This window comes from Lytechinus pictus, unplaced genomic scaffold, assembly GCF_037042905.1.
Source record: "Lytechinus pictus isolate F3 Inbred unplaced genomic scaffold, Lp3.0 scaffold_20, whole genome shotgun sequence".
Taxonomy (NCBI): Eukaryota; Metazoa; Echinodermata; class Echinoidea; order Temnopleuroida; family Toxopneustidae; genus Lytechinus; species Lytechinus pictus.
The window spans coordinates 1,782,771-1,804,580 of NW_026974141.1; the positions used below are offsets into that span (position 1 = coordinate 1,782,771).

The window sequence follows — 21,810 nt, forward strand, 5'->3', positions numbered from 1 at the left end:
GTTATTTGCTTTATGTTGAGATATGATACATGTATATACTTTGTTTATTATTGGAATGTGTAAATAAATAAAACGAAATAGAATAAATTATTTTTCTACATTGGTAGGGTCTGAGTTGTGAAGACTATGGTGATGCCAGATACTGATGTATGTTCATCAGATATTATGGTGGACAGATGTATACAGTATGTACTTGTAGGCCTGTATATACATGTAATGCAAAGCCTACAAAAATACAACGGTAAACACAGAGAGATAAAAAGGAGGGGTGTTATAAATACTCCATGAAATTATAAATCCAACAGGGAAGGAAAATATCACAACTAGGCGTTCATCCGTCATGAAACATCCGTTTATTTGATGCTTTTGCTAGTGCCATCATATTTATGGTGCCAAGGTTCGGTTGTAAAAAATGCCACTGCTCTTGCTGGTAATATAATCACATTGGGACATCACTACAGTCTACTATTGTAGCTGATTGTCAGCAACATGGGCTACATTCACTGTCATCGATTGCTTCAGTTTGCATCAGTGAAAGTTACTAGGATTGTTTGCCTACCGGTATGTACACCAAGTAAAATGTTACCTACACTTGCTATGTTTATCTGTTTATTTTTTTTTTGGCCTTTATATAACTACACTGTACATGTATTACTTATTTTTGGAGGTCTGTATTTAACGAACATTAATTGTATTATTCCTGGCTAGAGCAGAAGCTACAGAACAGCTGTTACACGTAAGCTCTACATGTACGCAGGGAATAATTTTACTTCGGAAATTTGACTACATACTTGCCAACACTGTTGATTGAAAAATCAATAGACTTGAGGGAGCGAAGCGACCGTCTGGCAGGAGAATGGTAAATGCCGGGCCAGGCCGTCTGATCAAACTTTTTGAGATTTACAATGTAGATCTAAATACGGGACATTCTATTCACTTTTGTAAGCACAATTGTAACCAAAGCTACTGTTATTTTGTTCAAAGTCTCGCCTCAGTTTTTATAAAATAAGGATAAAATTTTCATATTATTTGTTCATATTCGAACACACAACCTTCCCATGATTGTACATGTATGCGCAAGGATTATCCAGTTACACGGGCCATTGTCAATAATGTTTCGATTCACACTGATGAATATTCATGATGTGTATCAACTTTGACTAAATGAACCATATTTTGTCGTCGGGGAAAAAAGTTGGCAGGGGCAATATTGCAGACGGGCGACAAACAAATTGTCTACTCCAGAATTTCATTATTCAAAAATTTCAGATGTTAATAGTTTCTTGCAATTTAGCCGCTCCCATTCATTCATCATTTTAGAACCGCTACGAACATGCACAGCAACGACCCTTGTTTTTGATTTATTTATTTATTTTTTTTTTTTTTTACACAATGCATGTTTTGCCTCGGTATTGATAGCGAGTTTCCGCAAACCGACGGGGAGGGATTCTACAACAGGGTAAATCTATCGAAAATGCCCATCAAATCACAATGAACAGCTGAGAGCTCTTTGTCTAAAATTGGTGAACCGGGACAGCTGATCGCCAATGGTGTCCCTGCAGTCTGGGACACCGTTCTATCCAGTATTTCACGATTTTAAACACATTTATGTGAGAATATTCAAGCATTAGAGTTTTATGCACAGTACTAGCAAAATGGGAAAAATTGGTATTGTGTTTATAATAGTATGTCAAAATATGTCACAAATTCATTCTTTCGCTTCGCTCGCTCAAAGATTTTTTTCTCAATAAATGTACCCTCTAGCATGTTAAGCCTTATGAAAATGTTTGGCTTATTAATATTGCACAACTGATCTGATCTCAAAGTGTCTCGTATTTCGACTGTCCAAATCTGGTCACCATGAGTTGAACTTGTAGCCAAATGTTATCACAAGCAAAATGAAGGAAAGTTGAAGTTCACGATAAAGTGCATGCTGCATTGTGCAAAATCATCAATATTCATATTTAAAGCTGTGCAAATCTTGTTAGAATTCTCAATCCCGGCTTAGTAATTACCATGGGGCTAAGAAAGATGGTCTTATGAGCAATAAAAAAAGATGAGTGCAACGATAATCTGGGTTAAACTGTAGACTGAAAAGCACACTTGTATTGTAAACAACCTTTGTTTATTGGTGGACCTGCCCTTTATGACTCTTCTTAACCCTATAGCACCTACAGATTATAATGCATAATGGCAATCTCTCACTAGAGGAAATAATAGAACTGGTCATTAGTAGGCATTGTTCCCATCAAATTGAAACAGTTTTTTATAATTTTATTTACAAGTTATATTTATTTTGTAGGATAGGACCTGTTCAATAGAATGGTACATGGCAAAGTTCAATCAGATGTACGAATATTGACCTTTGCTTTGAGAAATAAAAGCAAAAGTTCAGGTTTCAGCCGCCCCAGTCCCACGCCTTCAACAAAATGTAAAGTATTACTGACAGAATGAAAATAAAACTAAAGTTTTTGCCAAATCTGGGATAAAATACATGTATGTCAAAAATTAATTCCAACTCAAATCTGAATCATTCATATCGACTTCGATGTCACTCTGTGTGATATCCAACGTTTTGATGAACTCTTCATCGTATAGCAACGCCCGAGCTTCTGGTTTTCCGAGACGTGGACGCAGCCATCTTTGCTGAGATCGACTGCGCAACAGTCTGGAACTTGCTACACACCGATGCGTGTCAATCGGTTTTTCTCTATTATACTCAATAGGAGCATACACTTTTCTATGCAGATCTATAAATAGCAGCCAACCTATACAGTATGCACACGCAATATTAGCACGGTAAATCATATACAAGAGATACTATAGCGCAAATAAAACGTAAGGGCGGATCAGTGTGAAACAGGAAGGGCGGTCTCGGGCAGTTCGAGGGCCATTTGGTTCAGTTTGGTATGAGAAGTTTATCATCTGGTGTTGGGATCAGATAAGAAATTCTTCAAACAAATCAACCTATCCATATGTACATTGTAATACTAAACTTAAGCACACATACATGTACTTGTAGTGTGTACGTTTGTGTTTTGCATCACAATAAAGGGCTGTTACACCTACATGTAATGTACACCAGGAATTATATTACCCTGAATGAGGCATTTTGGAGAAAAGATATAAACATATATTTTGCCCGTCTGATTGATTAACTCAACAGAAAATACATCAGCCATGGTTCAGCTTTGACTAGGGACCATGATATTCATACCCCGGGGGGGCCACTTACATTGACGAGTGGATACCATGCGCGACCAAAAAAAACACGTAAGAAGGATGTCTTTTTCAAGATAGGGCACGTTACGTACTTAACGTAATAAGGGTGTCAAAAACACTAAAATAATGAAAAAAGGGGTATCTATTTTCGCTAGGAAAGCTACGTGTTTAGGGTCAAATTTGCGAGGGTATAAAAAAAAAGTTTTAATTTTTATAAAGCCAAAGGATGTACCTTTTGCCCCAAGAGTCAACACTATGTGTTTAGAGTACAATTTGCACGAGATGTGGGAGGTGGGGCTGTAATAAACCCAACGATGTAGGTAAAGGTAAAACCGACGACCGACGTCCATGACATAACAACCAAAATATCAGTGCTGTACTTGTTTAGGGGGTCAATTCAGGGAATACTTGGCAATCTTTGAGTATCGGTTTGTTTCCAATACTTGTTAAGGGTAGGGTTTCACACGCCAATACTTGTTTATAAGGGGTGCATTTTCAGAATATGGAAAATACGTGTTTAGGGTGCTTTTCGAGACCCCATGGTCGCGCATGGTATCCACTCGTCAATGGAAGTGGCCTCCCCGGGATTCATACACGCCTCCTCCGGAAATTTGCCATTTTCCTATTGTGCCTACATAGAACATTATTGGTCCATGATATCTGTATTCTCATTTCATCAAACCCAGGCGCAAGTCTGGTGTACACGCATGTGGACGTAAAGTGTATGTGCGCGCCATCTGCATGATGCTAGCCTGTGGTGTACTGTATACAGTACTTTACGTCACTGTTACATTGCCAGGATTACATGTGATACTTCATCAAGTTAACAAATATCCTGATTTCGGAAACAGGCAAACAGACATTGCTTCAAATAATAGCTTGAATTGGCCGGGGTTTGAACCTTCGACCTCCCGGTTGTAAGACGGACGTTCTACCAACTGAACCAACACACCGGTTGATGCATAGTTTTCAAGAAATGTGAATGTCTGTTGCTTTGGAAATTCATGTTGATTTAATAACCAAAATCAAAACAGAAATGGGTAAACAATTTTCTCATCTATTGTATTTTGTCATTGAAAAGCGGACAGCATCTGCAAGAAAAAAAATTAGAAAAATGGGTGTTTTCACGGGTAGGCGGAACATGAATAGAGTGTCAAAAACGCCAAAAATGAGGAAAAAGCCTATTAAATTTTGATTGCCTATAAACTTGAATCGAGTAGTGATCCCGAGACATCTGCACAAATCAGCATTAAGAGTGTCCAAGCGGCCTGCCCTTTAATCCTTGTTTAGGGTATTTTTTTACAGGATGATTCTCATGGATGCTAACTCTTCAATGGCAGTGACCACCCCCTCCCCCCTCTCCCCTCCCCCTGCCCTGGTTGATTGTAGAGTCTTGTGACTTCATAGAAGAGTAGCTCCTCCTATGTGATATCATTTAAAAAATATGCCATTTTCTCAAAAATTCACGAGTGATTTTTCATCAGACACATCATTTATACCCCCTGCTGCGAGCAAAATATTTTCATTTGTCATGTACATGTACTATTAATGGACCCTAACAGATCAATAGGGCCATCTGCACCAGCCCGAGTTTTCAAATTAGCGCGCTATTTCTGATCCGGCAAATTATCCCGATCTGAACAATCCCGAGATTATTTGTAATGGAGACGCAATTATCGCGCTAGGTTGTAAGACGGACGCTCTACCAACTGAGCCAACACACTGGTTGATGCATAGTTTTCAAGAAATGCGAATGTCTGTTGCTTTTGAAATTCATGTTGATTTAATAACCAAAATCAAAACAGAAATGGGTAAACAATTTTTTTTTTGATCGACTCAATTTTTAAAAAGAATTCGCTGAAAGTGCTGAGACACTCTTCTGGTAGACTGTTCCAAGAACTCTAATGTACATGTACTTGAAGTTGAGGACTTTACATTGTACATGTAGGCCTGCATGCGAGTGCTTTGAGTGGGACACAACTGTAATTTTTATGCAGAAGTCATGTTTGTGGAAGGTGTGAATGTACTTTTAATAAAATGAATCTTTCATGAGGCATGGGCCCTGATAAATGAAGCTATTCTGCCATACAGTGACAAATGGTAGCAATTCTCTTTTTTTCTCTCTCAAAATTGACTTCTCTCTATGTTTTGGATATTTTCTGTATGCTCTACAACATGTGCATATACATGTACATGTATGATGCTGTAATAAAGGAACTGGAGTTGCATAGCCTTCAATTTCTGAAATGGAGACGTTTCAGAAGCAATTATAAACTCTAATATTTCCGCATAAAACAATAACACACTTTCCCCATTTACTATTGACAAAAACTCATTCCACGGAGTTGCTTCCTTTTGTTATTGGACAGCAGGGTTGGCTCAGTATTGATTGCAATCTAGTGTTTGGTTTTGTATCCTGTTTACTGGATGAGGCAGGTACTACATGATAATTGGATTGTCAATCAACAGTTTTTTTTTAAAAGCAGAATGGAATTATAGTATCAGCGTATAATTTGGTACTGGTTGACATTTTGTAAAGTACTTTGCACAACAGCTTGTGATAGTTCACTATCATACTCTGTTTAACCCCACTCTTATTCAAAGGGGAAGTTCACAAAAATTATATTGTAAAAAAGCAGGAAAAAAATAGATTGGTGAAGGTTTGAGGAAAATTCCATCTAATAATAATAATCACTTTTATATAGTGCTTAGTACATCGGAAGTATTCGGAACGACATGTCTAAGCGCTTTACAGATATATTATTACCCCGGTCATCGGATTCAATTGGTCATTCCCGTACACAATGTGTGCACATCCTCCACTCCCTGGGGAGTATTTTATCTACGACGTCATATGTGAGCAGTTTCCTCATATATGTATGTGTTCTAGTAAAAAGTCAAAAAAATGTCATTTTCTCAAAGAAATGAAATGGTTTTTACATGTAATGTACCACCAGTTTATCAATGTCAGACAAATCATATAACACCCGTTCCTGAAATTTTAGTCAGTGATTCTTCCCATTACACATCTCCACTAAACTGGTTTCCACTATTAAGCTGGTTTCCACTGAGCTAGTTTTAGAACTTTGATGAGAACGGGGTGTAGTAGTTCATGTATCATACATGTATAACGCCCATTCCTAAAATTTTTAGTCAATGATTGTTTCCATTACACACCTCCACTAAGCTGGTTTTAGAACTTTGATGAGAACGGGGTCTAATAGTTCATGTACTGTATCATGATATGCCCATTCCTAAAATTTTTAGTCAATGATTGTTCCCATTACACACCTCCATTAAGCTGGTTTCCACTAAGCTAGTTTTAGAACTTTGATGGGAACGGGGTCTAATAGTTCATGTATCATACATGTATAACGCCCGTTCCTAAAATTTTTAGTCAATGATTGTTTCCATTACACACCTCCACTAAGCTGGTTTCCACTAAGCTAGTTTTAGAACTTTGATGAGAACGGGGTCTAATAGTTCATGTACTGTATCATGATATGCCCATTCCTAAAATTTTTAGTCAATGATTGTTTCCATTACACACCTCCACTAAGCTGGTTTTAGAACTTTGATGAGAACGGGGTCTAATAGTTCATGTACTGTATCATGATATGCCCATTCCTAAAATTTTTAGTCAATGATTGTTCCCATTACACACCTCCACTAAGCTGGTTTCCACTAAGCTAGTTTTAGAACTTTGATGAGAACGGGGTCTAATAGTTCATGTACTGTATCATGATATGCCAATTCCTGAAATTTTTAGTCAATGATTGTTTCCATTACACACCTCCACTAAGCTGGTTTCCACTAAGCTAGTTTTAGAACTTTGATGAGAACGGGGTCTAATAGTTCATGTACTGTATCATGATATGCCCATTCCTGAAATTTTTAGTCAATGATTGTTTCCATTACACATATCCACTAAGCTGGTTTCCACTAAGCTAGTTTTAGAACTTTGATGAGAACGGGGTCTAATAGTTCATGTACTGTATCATGATATGCCCATTCCTAAAATTTTTAGTCAATGATTGTTTCCATTACACACCTCCACTCAGCTGGTTTTAGAACTTTGATGAGAACGGGGTCTAATAGTTCATGTACTGTATCATGATATGCCCATTCCTAAAATTTTTAGTCAATGATTGTTCCCATTACACACCTCCACTAAGCTGGTTTCCACTAAGCTAGTTTTAGAACTTTGATGAGAACGGGGTCTAATAGTTCATGTACTGTATCATGATATGCCCATTCCTGAAATTTTTAGTCAATGATTGTTTCCATTACACACCTCCACTAAGCTGGTTTTAGAACTTTGATGAGAACGGGGTCTAATAGTTCATGTACTGTATCATGATATGCCCATTCCTGAAATTTTTAGTCAATGATTGTTTCCATTACACACCTCCACTAAGCTGGTTTTAGAACTTTGATGAGAACGGGGTCTAATAGTTCATGTATGTATAACGCCCGTTCCTGAAATTTTAGTCAATGATTGTTCCCATTACACACCTCCACTAAGCTGGTTTTCACTAAGCTAGTTTTAGAACTTTGATGAGAACGGGGTCTAATAGTTCATGTACTGTATCATGATATGCCCATTCCTGAAATTTTTAGTCAATGATTGTTTCCATTACACACCTCCACTAAGCTGGTTTTAGAACTTTGATGAGAACGGGGTCTAATAGTTCATGTATGTATAATGCCCGTTCCTGAAATTTTAGTCAATGATTGTTCCCATTACACATCTCCACTAAAACTGGTTTCCACTAAGCTAGTTTTAGAACTGTACAGTATCTTCTTCACACATTAAAGATAAATTCCAGTTGTGGGGACAATCTCAAAATATGTGCCAAAGGATTCTGGAAGAAATTGTGTAATTGCTGAGAAATAAGCAAAATAAGCGCGGATTCTGTCACTTCCGTCGGGTCTTTATTCCAGCAATAATAATACACTGTCCCACGTGTGCCTATCTGTGTTGGCGATCTTCAGTGTGATCGTTTTTAGCTTAGATATTATGATTTCACAAAGTTCAGTTTATGTAACTGTACCAGATCTAGATCCACGATGATATAGTAATACTTAACCTTGGTTTTACAGACTTTCTCACGAAATCAGTATTTTACTGCAACTACAGTCATTTAGCTTTAATTTACATTTTTCACACTTTCATTCTTGTTTATCTCTCTCCCCCTCCCCCTCCTATACAGAGAAACATGTCTTCTATGGTAAGAACATACATGATGCTATGCATAGCAGGTCTGCTTGTGACTGTCTGCATCCTGATGATCATGTATCGGGATGATAGCGCCGATGTCAAAGACGTTGTCAAGGTCGATTCTTCATCCGATGATGCTCCACCGTGAGTACATAGTTTTAAAAAAATATGTTTATTCAAACCTTGTTTTCATTCAATAGCTCAGTCGATAGAGCGGGGGTTTCGGACTAAGGTGACCCGGGTTCAATTCCCACTTGGTGCACTAGGCATTAATCCTCATTACCAGGTCCTTGGAGAAGACCTTAAGCTGTCGGTCCTCTGGTTGCTTGCTTACAAGCATTCATGCTTTCTTAGCAATCAGGTAAAAAATAACCACCATTTTAATACCATTAGTTGGATTAATAGGTACCTTGTAGAAAATCAGAGCCGCATCTTTTGCGTGGGAATCTTACAAGCGTCCTTTCATTGCCATTACTCACATTTCATTATAGACAAAACAATGGGGTTTGTGGGAAAGCTTCTATTTTATAGACATGGCACAGACTTTGACATGGCACCTACATGTAAATATCTGCACGGTCTGCACCATCAACATTGTCACCGCTGAACTCGCAAAATTTAGGATTTGAATTTATCATCATCTATGTAAATGTATGGGGATGATATTACACACAATACTAGTAGATTAATAGACTAGTATGTAGTTCATGGACAATTTTGGTCAAATGACCTTTCATTTCTTTCATTGAGATAGGCAGATTTCAAAGCAAGACATTATGTAAGGATGCCTTGCATAGCAGGATGAAGAAATTGAAAAGACTAGGTAACTAGAATAGCACACCATTGAACGCTCTATGAAGGTATTTGTTGCATTTCTACTTTGAATGCATAATGTACTTGGCAAACTGTGAAATACCAGTTGTTCGTGGACGCATTGTTGTGGATGTAAATGAAAAGCACAATTCAAAAGAATATGTGAATGATCAAGACATCAAAGATGGTGCTTATGCCTTATCTCATTAATTTTTAAACCACCATGTCACTTTAGTACAAATGACCTTCCTCTGATCATGCGCAGAATCTTCTGATCATGAGCAGAGTGGAACTACGAACTGGCTTTATATACATCATGCAAAAAAATAATTTTTTAAATTAATAAACTTTCAACAACTAATACTACCTGAATCTGCTGCAAGCTTTAAAATTGCAACAAATTCAGGATTTTCCAGGGCGCCCTTTTTTTTAGTTTCCAGGGGCCTGTTGCAGAAAGAGTTGCGTTTAACCGCAAGTCAAAAAATCAATCGCAAGTCAAAAATGCGCGCTGTTGATTGGTTGAAAATCAAGTTGCGCATGATTTTAGAGTTGCGTTTGATTGCAACTCTTTCTGCAACGGGCCCCTGGGCTACTTTGAGCATTTCAGGGTCTAAATTGCCCCATCCCCATGTATTTTTCTCCTTTAACACATGATTTTAAATGTCCACTTTTATTTCATTTATGTGCACATGATTAAAGTTTTCACCTTTTGAATTTTCCTGGGCTGTTTTGAGCATTTCGGGGGCTAAATTGCCCCATCCCCTTGTATTTTTTTCCCCTTGTAGCACATTATCTCAAGCTCTCAATTATCCACTTTTATTTCATGTATGTGCACATGATTTTAAGTTTTCACCTTTCAAATTTTCCTGGGCTGTTTTGAGCATTTCGGGGGCTAAATCGCCCCATCCCCATGTATTTTTTTCCTTGTAGCACAGGATCTCATGTTCTCAATTATCCACTTTTATTTCATGTATGTGCACATGATTTTTAGTTTTTTCCTTTCGAGTTTTCCTATATCTACTACGAAGCAAAATCTGAAAACTATTTTTTATTACCAGGGTCAAATAGATATATATACCAGGGTAAAAACAGACTGAAATGTAATTTTCAAGTTTATTGTCAAGGTTGGATTTCCCTTTTAAGAAATAGACAAGACATGAAGTTTGATTCAATAGACTCTGTGGCAGGGGTTGAGATTCTCTATAGGGAATCCTCTGACATTTATGGTCTAGAGCCTACATTGATACAGGCAGGTTTCATAAATTATGTACCATGTGTTAGGGTAGAGTCTCTCATGCTCAGTATTGGAACCCCATTTGCACTAAGTAATAAAACCTTATTCACAATCCCTAATTATTAGAACCACATTCCCATTACCCAATGTACATGTAAGAACATCATTCACACTACCCAATATTAGAACTGCATTCACACTACCCAATATTAGAACTGCATTCACACTACCCAATATTAGAACTGCATTCACACTACCCAATATTATAACCTTATTCACACTGCTCAATATTAGAACTCCATTCACAGTGTTACTACCCAATATTACATGCAGAACCTTGTACACACTACGCAGTATTTGAACCCCATTCATATTTCCCATTATTAGAACCCCCTTCACACTACCCAATATCAGAACTTCATTCACAATTATCAGAGCCTCATTCACACTAGTGACACCACCCAATATTAGAACCTCGTTCACACCATCCAATATTTGAACCCCATTCACATTTCCCATTATTAGAACCCCATTCACACTACCCATTATTAGAGTCTCATTCACACTACCCAATATTAGAACCCATTCACACTACCTTACATTAGAACCTCATCTCACACACTTTCTAATATTAGAACCTTATTCACACTAACCATATTAGTACCCCATTCACACAATCCAATATTGTAACCTCATTCACATTACTAAATGTTATAACCTCATTCACACAACCCAATATTGTAACTTCATTCACACTACCCAATCACAAAATGTTAGAACCTCATTTACACTACGCTTTATCAGTACCATATTCACACTACCCCGTATTATAACCTTAATACACTATCCAGTATTACATTATATATTGGATGGTTCAGGATAAGAAATATGTATGTGTTGGGGTAGACTCTCTCATTCACCAATATTACTTGTGGAACCCAATTCACACCACAAAAAATGATTGCTCAGAATAGGATAGCAGATCATCCATGAGGTTAGGGCCAATATTGCACAAGTCAGATTATTACAATATTGACATACATGTAGGTAACAAGTAGAACATTAATATACTTAACACCAGCTGTGATCACAAAACCTATTTTATAATTCAATAAAATGACTAGTGTGATTTTTTTTTTGACCTTTACATTTACATGTATGTCTTTAAAAGTCCCCAAATGATTTGGGTTGGAATATTAAAGATCTTTTATTTTCCTTGGGTTATTAATGGGCTACAAATCCCCCCAAACCCTGCCACACTAATATCTATATACGTTAAGATGGAAGTGTGGTACTTCAAGGTATGTTGGTATGGTCATTTCATTTACCGGTATTCCACAGATATTGTTCAATGACCAACATAAGCAGTCATTCTGGTATTTTCCTTGCTATTTCTGCAGCTGATTTGTGCAGCATTTGTAGATTACGCATGTTCATTAATACATGTATTACATTTACATGTGTCCTACAACATACAATGTAATTATCCAATTTCTCATTTGGTGAAAGAGATACCGGTACATTTTTCTTGTTGAATAGATCAATCTTTCACCTCATGTGATATTTATTACCAATTGCACTCCAGGTGGGTGTTTCATAAAGCTGTTCGTAAGTTAAGAGCGACTTAAAGAATGACTGGTGATCCTTTCTTGTGATAAATGGTATATTCATTGGCGATGGTTTAGCGCGTAAGAAGGGTTCACCAGTCATTCTTAAAGTCGCTCTTAACTTACGAACAGCTTTATGAAACGGCCCCCAGGTCTGCTATTCTCTATCAACTGTACTCACTTTTGATAGTCTTCAAATTGTACTACATATTATTCTCTCTTTTCCATGCAGGAACTCGCTAAGAAGAATCAAGGGTGCGAATATCAACAAAATGACGGGGGATGTCATAGACAAACAGCTCAACCAGATGGAAGATTACAGTGACGATGGCGATGATGATGCCGACGATCAGGATGAATGGAGTGAGAGCAGCTCGAGTTCTAGTTCTAGTTCAGTTGATGAAGATGCTTGGCTAGATCAGGAAAGACGACTCCAGGAGAAAACTGAGAAACAAGCTTCCATGAGGTTGGTAGGTGAAGCGGATGCTGCCTTGCAGAAGTCTGAAACACAGGACAAGTCTAGAACTGGTAATATCCGTACTGTTGGAGACAACCTGAGATACGGTGGCAGCGGTGGGATCGTTGATACTGGTGTTCTTAGGGGGGATATTCCTGTGGCACGGGGTGATATCCCTGTAGCTCGGGGTGATATCCCCATAGCTCGGGGTGATATCCCCATAGCTCGGGGTGATATTCCTTTACCTCATGATGATTTCCCCAGGGACGGTGAGGTAAGGCTGAATCAGAGTGCTATGCACATCATGGCTGCTGACAAGATTGGTGCAGGTGGAAACGTTGAGTTCATCCAGCCTGGAGAACTAGAGCCGATGGACGCCAGCAAGAAAGGCGGAGGTGGGAACAATATGGTGAACATGAGAATCTCTGGCAGTGCAAGTAAATTCAAGAAATATGATGGCGGTGTGCAGGATCTTTTACGACATCCAGAACAGCATACTAGCATAGGTATGTACATAATGGTTCTACCGAGTGTGCTGTTGGACAGTCGTATATTCATTTCTATAGTGGAGGAGCCATGGTTTGGTGGTTCTGACACTTACCTTGCAAACAGAGGGTCGTGTGTTCGAATCCCACCGCGGTCTGGCGTCCTTTGGCAAGGCGTTAATCCACACTTTGCCACTCGAGACCCAGGTGCTAAATGGGTACGATGTGAAAGCCATTGTAGATTTTCCAGTACTGTGTGCGCCTCACCGGGAACTGACTGGAATACTCCTCATAGAGTTGAGGATGTGCATACATTGTGTGCGGGAATGACTGATTGAATCCGATGACCGGGGTAATAATATATCTGGAAAGCGCTTAGACACGTCGTCCCAATGTATTAAGTGCTATATAAAAGCGGATTATTATTATTGTTATCATTATTCAGCTTAAAAGTAAAGTAATACTAAAAAGAACAAAATTATTTCATCAAACAGACAATTGTGTCACTCTCTGTAAGGTTAATATAAAGACCAAGATGCAAATAGATCTGGAAGTAAGAAGTACTTGTCAGTGTGGATATCCTTCAATAACATTAGTTTTCATATACCTTAGAGGAGCATTGTTTCATGTTATGCATGACATATTTTCAAAGCCATAAGTGGTTGATACTGTGTTTTTAAAGCCTAATATGATCACCTTGTCTTACTAAGATTGGAGACACTAATGAAATTCTGTCATTAATGCATATTCCTCTTAGAATTAATGTGTCTGACGTTATGTACTTTTATAAATATATGTGCAAAGTGGATATTTGGCAATTTGCATTGAGAAAAGCTGTGATTTTTAGGTTTTTAAATTCAAGAATTCTAAAAATTATTTTCCATCATATACATGTAGCTTTAATGTAATTGAGGGGACAGAATTCAATAGATTTATAAAAACATTCTGATATATTTTGATTACATTTTTAGGGCACTGTGTCATCATTCATTTGGCCCAGACCACAGAAAATGATTTCTTTCTTGCGAACAATTCATAGTGGTCCAAGTTCATAGTACCAAAACGTTTTACTATATCCACAGGGCGAAAGAAAGATTGTCCTCCCAAGAACAACATCGTGATGGTGAAGACTCACAAGTGCTCCAGTTCCACTATGCAGAACATCCTCTTCCGTTGGGGTGAGAACCACAACCTATCCTTCGCGTTGCCCAGGACCGGTGTGTACCTTGGCAGTCCGAGCCCTTTCAGCAAGATATACGTCATGGAATCCAACAACGGCCAGTACAATATCATCGCCAACCACATGGTCTATAACCAAAAAGGTATGTATATTGACAATTGATACACCTGCTTTTGCTACTTCATTGGCAATGTGTTTTGTGAAACCATTCCCAAGGGTCACTCTCTTATTAGGAAAGTCATTGATTGATTGAATTGAAGTGAATTGAACTTTTTGAGGAATGGCCCTGCTGTTTAAAGACTTTTAATTGCAACTGTAATGGATTGAAGAAGAAAATTCCTTTATGAAGATTAAACCCATGCTCCTTTTTGATTTGTAACTTTTCATGTACACAGCCACAGAAGAACTGATGCCTTCCGACACGGTCTACATAGCACTCCTTCGAAACCCAGACACGCAATACGAAAGCATGTACAACTACTACCGCTTCGACGGGAGGTACCGAGTTAGACTGGATCAGTTCCTCAAGAGGCCTCAGCTTTACTTCGAGAGTGAGCCAAGGGTCACCAAACACGTCGGTCGCAACCCAATGCTCTTTGACATTGGACTTGATTCTCGTTATATGGAGCGGGAGGATCCAAGGGTTACCAGTTACATCCAGCAGCTCGACCAGAGGTTCAACATCGTTCTCATCGCGGAATACTTCAAGGAATCTCTGATACTACTCAAAGACATCCTTTGCTGGAGTATGGATGATATTGTCTTCTTCAACCAAAACGCGAGGAGTAAGACCTCCGTGCGACCGCCGACTGACTCCATGAAGGCGCGCATCAGAGCTTGGAATTGGGGAGACAGCGCCCTCTATCAGTACTTCAATAGAACCCTCTGGCAGAAGATCGAGGCCTTTGGGTATGATCGCATGGCACGTGAAGTCGCCGAGTTGGACAGGAAGATCGAAGAACTCTCGCAACGCTGCATCGGTTCTACCAAGCAGGCGGGTGATAGTCGCGTCTACTATCCACCCGGTGTAAATGTTAATAGCTTTGTTCTCAATAGAAATGCTCAGGGGGACCAGCTGTGCGAACAGATGACAAGACCTGAACTCACATACATTGGAATCCTAAGGCAGAAGCAAGTGTCCCTGAATAGCCATAGAGCGCTGAGGTAGTATTCACTGACATCCATTCTGTCCACATAGATTTTATTGCCTCTTGTACAGTATCAATAGATGAACCGTCTCTAGTTTTGCTACTTAGTCCTGTGCGCCATTTTCTCCTGTGATATTTATACAGTACTCAGTGTTTGCATTAAATGTTCTGCACTTTGATGGCGTTATAAAGTGTTCTGCACTGTGCTCTGCAAGATCTTGTAATTCTTGTAGATAAATGAAAGTTATCAACTGCAACTGCTCTGTTACAACTTGTAAAATAAAAAGAAAAATGTTGTCCATTTCCCATTGATTTATCCGTGTGCCATGTCTTACGAATAATTGCGATTGATTCAAATCAAGTCTAGTTTGATTGATTTAAAATTGCTATCTCTTAATTTCACAAATCGTTGGTGTCCATCTGAACCATTGTATCAGTCAATTTTGGTTAAAAAAATGTTTCGAGATTTTTACAGAAAATGAAAGTACAAGTCCTATTACATACATAATTAAATTTTTTGAAAAGCAATTTAATTCAGTTTCTGAGATATGTGGAGATTCTTACTGTGTTGCTATACAAATTATTGAAAAAAATTCTCAAATCCCATTGCAAAAGTGTACTGTAGTAAAACATACAAAAACTGTGCACACTTTATATGCAAATGCGCGGTCAGCCAAACTGTCTCATCAGCAATGCTTTGACTTGCACTTTAAAGAGTAAAACAACATTTTGCTTGATCGCGCGCATTGAAATGGCTGTAAGGTCTGTTGTATCCCCCATGGCGTTTTTGTACAAGGAAAATCTAAGCCGCTCAAACCGAAATTACAAGCCTGTAGCTCTTTCGCAATACTTTCTCTGACTCTTGGTTTTGTGTAAAAATTGAAGATGCCAGTGTCAAGCAATCGTCTTTGTCTTTCCAACCATGTATTTTTCTAGCAGTAAAAATGTTTGTAAGACTAGGGAACAAAGTGTCGAAATTATAGTAAACTTTGAAGTTGATTTTCTCAGAAATGGATTTGCACTGTAGTATGGGTGATACGACAGTTCGGATGGCTGCTGACGAAATTTAGATCAATCGCAATTGAGTTGAATATATCGCAATTCTTTGTAAGACGGGGATCAGGAGGGTGTGACATACACTCTTGATATTTACAATTGATTGTATCTTTTATGATACAAGACCCAGTGGCGTACGCAGGGGGGAGGTTACAGGGGTTCAAACCCCCCATTTAATTTTGTTGATACCCAAACCCCCCCTTTAAATTTTTTGAAGACCTTTTTTCAAACGTTTTTGAGTTACGAAACAACATAAAATTTGTGGTGAAGACCTTCTTCTTTGGCTTGTCAATTTTTTTTGGGGGGGTAGGAAACGACCTAAAATTTGTGGTGAAGACCTTTTTTTTTTGTTGGTTGTCAACATTTCGTTCAGCTTGAAACCCCCCCCCCCCCATTTTTAAAATTCTGCGTACGCTACTGACAGAACCTGTAGCATTGATCATGGGGCTGCTTTCTATGATTCATTGCATTGGATTATTGTGTATGATCAGTCGTAAAGCTCAGGCTAACGATCGATTGCTAAGCTTTATGTTACGAGGCCCTGGTTATATTTGGGATATGTACGTACATGTATAGTGTGCTTTATTTATGTTCTTGAATTGCCTTTCACCTGCATCCTTCTTGGGTGACTTGTACACCAAAAACTGATGAATGTGCATTGACCTAATCCAGCTCTCAAAGCTTTGTAATATCAATGATCTTCCTGACTTAAAACTGTTGCTTACTGGTAGCAGGTGTTCCATGCACATAACCTAAGGTTGCCTACTACATGTAGAAGCGGGTGATCCCTGTACAAAGCCTATTGGAATTATAGAATTCAGTAGTCAGCACGTTACCCCATTGCCTACTGGAAGCGGTTAATCCCTGTACAAAGCCTATTGGAATTACAGAATTCAGTATTCAACGGGTTAACCCATTGCTTACTGGAAGCGGGTGATCCCTGTTCAAAGCCTATGGGAATTACAGAATTCAGTAATCAGCAGTTTTAATACCCGTTTTTTCTGATAATGCTTTTTAAACTGGCGAAAATTCCTTAACACTGTACTATAGGTGGTGCTAATTTGCCATTTAGTCCCACCTGTAGTACAGGGTTAAGCTTAGCCCACTTCCTGTTTACACGGCCTTATTGCAATATGGGCTAACCCCACCTCCAGTACGAGATTATTTGGCCCTGCAAAATAGCAGGTTTAGCCGAGCATTTGTAGTGCCAAGAGTAATAGTCTGGGTTAAGATCGCTAGTGTAAAAAGAAACCTGCCTAAAGCCAAGGACAGTGCTCGATTTATGCCTTAGGGGCAACGTAGCCAGCACTGTTATCCAATCATAGATGAGCACTCATGAATGGCTCCCACATGTCAGGGATTACTGGATTATGTTTGAGATAAGCAAGCATTTATTCTTAGCCGGGGTTAGGCAGAAAATTTGGCATGCGTGAAAAGGGAAAAAAAATACAACGGGGTTAAGGATAGTATGGGATCAGTGATAGTACAGGATTAAGAAAATCCAGTGTAAAAAGCATATTTGACTGGGTGGTCTCTGGATTGTAGAATATTTTTTATGATCGATTGCATTGATCACAATATGTTAAAATCAATTGTAAAATGAGCTATTAAAAGTCCACCCCAACAAACAGTTGATTTGAATAAAAAGAGAAAAATCCAACAAGCATAACACTGAAAATTTCATCAAAATCGGTTGTAAAATAAGAAAGTTATGACATTTAAAGTTTTGCTTAATAATTTCACAAAACAGTTATCTGCACAACCTGGTCGGTATGCAAATGAGGAGACTGATGATGTCTTCCACTCACTATTTCTCTTGTATTTTATTATATGAAATATGAATTCTAATTTTCTCCTCACTGTCAGGTGAAACAATGATTAACTCCTCCCTAAACATGTGGAATTAGCATTGTTTAATACTATATGGTTCAGTCAAGTTGGTCCTTATTGTTACATGTATATATGTAAAAAAATGAAATATTGTATAATTCAAACAATAAAAAACAAAAATTGTGAGTGAAGGACATCATCGACTGGCTCATTTGCATGTCACTGAATTGTGCATATCATTGGTTTGTGAAAAATTAGCGAAACTTTAAAATGTCATAACTTTCTTATTTTACATCCGATTTTAATGAAATTGTCAGCGTTATGCTAGTTTGATTTTTCTCCATTTATTCAAACCAACATTTTTCTGGGGTGGACTTGACCTTTAAAGCTTTGTGTTTATAGTATCCTGTTAGTCATGGTGGAGAGCTGCATTATAGTTATTGTGTCCTGAGACACAAAATCTAACGTATATCTTACAATTGATTTGTACGATTAATTGCATGTTATCGGTGTTATCAATCTCAACAAAAACCCTATTATTAATGGTTTATATTGTGTCTAATGCATGGTTTTGGTGAGGAGATCATCTTAAAATTGTGCCCAAGATCGCCCCCCCCCCCCTCTTCCTGTCATGTCGTACCTCTTTTGAATATCTATTATAGCTTTTTACCAAAATGGTTAAATGTACATATTGCAAATCATGTTCAAATAGATTGCTGAATATTTGTTATGGTGTTCTTTAGACATCCTCAGTAATATTCATCTCTGTACAAAAACTATCAATATTTGCCATCTCATAACTTCAGATTTACACTTTGTAACCCCCCCCCCCCCCCCCCGGTTTAAAATAATTATTTGACTTTTAATAGGCGATAATTTGACTTTTTATGGAAGGTCGTTCTATGCAAGTTCGAAGTATTTTATCGATTATACAGCAACATGCATTTTCAATAGTTACCTTTGAAAATGGAACTGTTGAAAAAAGTTTTCCTAAAATTTACAAAATGGCGATAAGTAGATGTCAATCGGCTACTTTGAGCGTGGCCAAATATTAATCCTTTAAACAGTGCAATCGGAATTATGATTCCGGGATAATGATGATCTTATGGAGTTTTCTGAGTTTTTTTTATTTTTTTTTAATGATTAGCAGTTTTGTTTTCAATTACACTTTTGTAGCAGAAATTTACAATCATGAAATGTGTAATAGGGAAAGATGAAAACAATGCCAGATATATGGACACTTTACAGTATTATTCTCCAAAATTAGTGCAATCATTATGTTATTACTGTTTGGGGTATAAAGGAATCACAATTAACTAATTTCTTTTTAGTTTTTATTTTGATAATTTTTATTGATATCAACTAATTTATCGTTCCTCTTTCTGGTTTATAACTCTTCTAATTTGTTTTATATGCCCTGTAATATATATTTCTTTTAATTTGATCTTGTTTATGAGTTAGTAAAGCCAATAATGGACATTCTTTGAAATATTCATGGCAGATAATAATGTACTTAACTGTTCAAAGTTGTCTATGGTTCATTTAGTCAAAAGTATTAGGAGTGTGCTAGGCATTGAGAACTTATATCTTTGCTCTTTAAATGTTTGTATAGAATTGGGTTTAATGAAACATTAAATGGTGATAATTTTACCTGTACATTGGACAGTAACAAAATGTAGAACCAAACACAGCCAACTTATTACTAGTATATTATTCTTAATAAATGTGCCTGTTCATTGGACAATTTCTATGTAAGCACAAACTGTATAAAGTCAAAGGATTTTTATGTTTGATATTATTCTAAGTAATCTGTACAATAGACAGTATCCATTAATGATAAAAGCATAAATTTTAATTATGGATACACATTTTTATGCTGATCTAATTCTAAATAATGGTTTTATTCAATTGGACAATTTCTATAAAAGCACAAACTGTAACCCTACTCGTAATATAATTTGATATTTGTTGTGCTATTGAATAATTGACATGGAATAATTTTGCCTTACAAATTTGAATAGCTCTTTTGGTCATAAGAGAAAAGCTCTCAACTAAGTAATGTACAGTCCTATGGTTAAAAAATATGCTATACAAAAGACTTTATGCAGAGCAGTCTTTCAAAAAGGAAGGGCAAATTGCAATGCGATACCAGGAAATATATTCCTAGATTGAAATGTGTAACTCTAAAAGCACAAACTGTAATTCTAAACTCTAAAAAAGAATTTTGATATTTGATATTATTCTAAATAAGCTATACAATTGACAATATCCATTAATAATATTTTTCACAAGCTGTCATATTCTAAAATGCATTTTGATGTTTGATGTTATTCTAAATAAGAAATATGTTCATTTAGTTGTAATTCTATTGAATAATTGATTTATACAATGGACATTTTCTTTCTATTGAACTGGTTGTTCTAAATAATATGTTAATTTACTTGTTATTCTGTTAAAGCATAAATTGTAACTCTAAATAAACATAAAATATCTTTTTATATTTGTTGTTAAATATTGAATGATTGAAGTATACAATGGACAATTTCTTTAAAAGCTCAAGCTGCATCTAAGCACAGTAGGATATTGAAATTTGATGTTCTAAATAATCAAAACGCAAACTGTAAACTCTCTACATAGTAAAATATTTTGATGTATCAAAGTACAGTGTAACTTTAATCATGGTATATTATCTTTTTGATGTCTGATCGTTAAAAAAATTATTAACTTTGTACAAAGGTACTTTATCATGTACATGTAACAGTGCTCTTCAAATTCAACTCCTTTTTTTCACATCCATATTTCATATTCCCCAGTAAATATATTTTACCAGTTCCATTTGGGGGTTAGTTACTATAAATAGGTCACCTTTCATATTCATATTCCCTTGGTCAATATCTTATACCATTTCCCTCGGGTAATAATTTACTCATTTAATGCACTGTGAATCTTTCTTATGCCCTTGATCGATAGTTTTTACCATTTCCCTATGGCACTATTTTCTTTCATTTATTTATCCAAATTTACATGTAGACAATGTGTGTATGCATATATTTTTCAAAATCAAGTTTTTGTATCAACTTTTAAAAGCATGTTTTTTTTCTGATGATATAATCTGACTCATAGAATATAAAATCTATGAATGTGTGTGATGTGTATACCATACAAATATGTCTGTAAATATAAAGCTTTCATATTGTATCATGTTCCTGCCTATCACATGAAATTTGAAAAGTGATTTAAAGGGAAAGTTCACCCTGACAAAAAAATTTTTGTCAAAAAATAGCAGAAAAAATGATTAAAAATATTGGCGAAGGTTCGAGGAAAATCCATCAAAGAGTGAAAAAGTAATTGGAATTTTAATTATTTGATTTGTGACGTCATATGTGAGCAGCTTTACGACATATTGTATGGTTAAAAAAATCAATGAAATGCCTTTTTCTCAGAAAATGAAAATGTTGTTTATTGTACCTTCTGCATATATAAATCACTTCTCATATGCTCCTAAAAATAAAATAAAAAATAGGTCATCATGAAACATTAAAAAATGAAATTTTATT

General features: G+C 36.9%; 1 protein-coding gene across 1 annotated transcript; it reads left to right on the forward strand.

Annotated features, from left to right (window-relative positions):
• The first annotated feature begins 165 nt into the window (after positions 1–165).
• Positions 166–18,414, forward strand: LOC129283277 (uncharacterized). Its single transcript, XM_054919113.2, has 5 exons — positions 166–561; positions 8,436–8,587; positions 12,330–13,060; positions 14,122–14,361; positions 14,615–18,414. The coding sequence occupies exons 1-5, from the start codon at positions 490–492 to the stop codon at positions 15,385–15,387; spliced, it is 1,968 nt and encodes a 655-aa protein (XP_054775088.2). The 5' UTR covers positions 166–489; the 3' UTR covers positions 15,388–18,414.
• Positions 18,415–21,810: the final 3,396 nt, after the last annotated feature.

What these genes read in the sequence shown, in the direction of transcription:
- LOC129283277 (XM_054919113.2), top strand. Translation starts at nt 490, where the DNA reads ATGGGCTACATTCACTGTCATCGATTGCTTCAGTTTGCATCAGTGAAA. An exon ending in TCATCCGATGATGCTCCACC is followed by an intron (nt 8,588 to 12,329) that starts GTGAGTACATAG and finishes TTTTCCATGCAG; the next exon opens with GAACTCGCTAAGAAGAATCA. An exon ending in CATGGTCTATAACCAAAAAG is followed by an intron (nt 14,362 to 14,614) that starts GTATGTATATTG and finishes TCATGTACACAG; the next exon opens with CCACAGAAGAACTGATGCCT.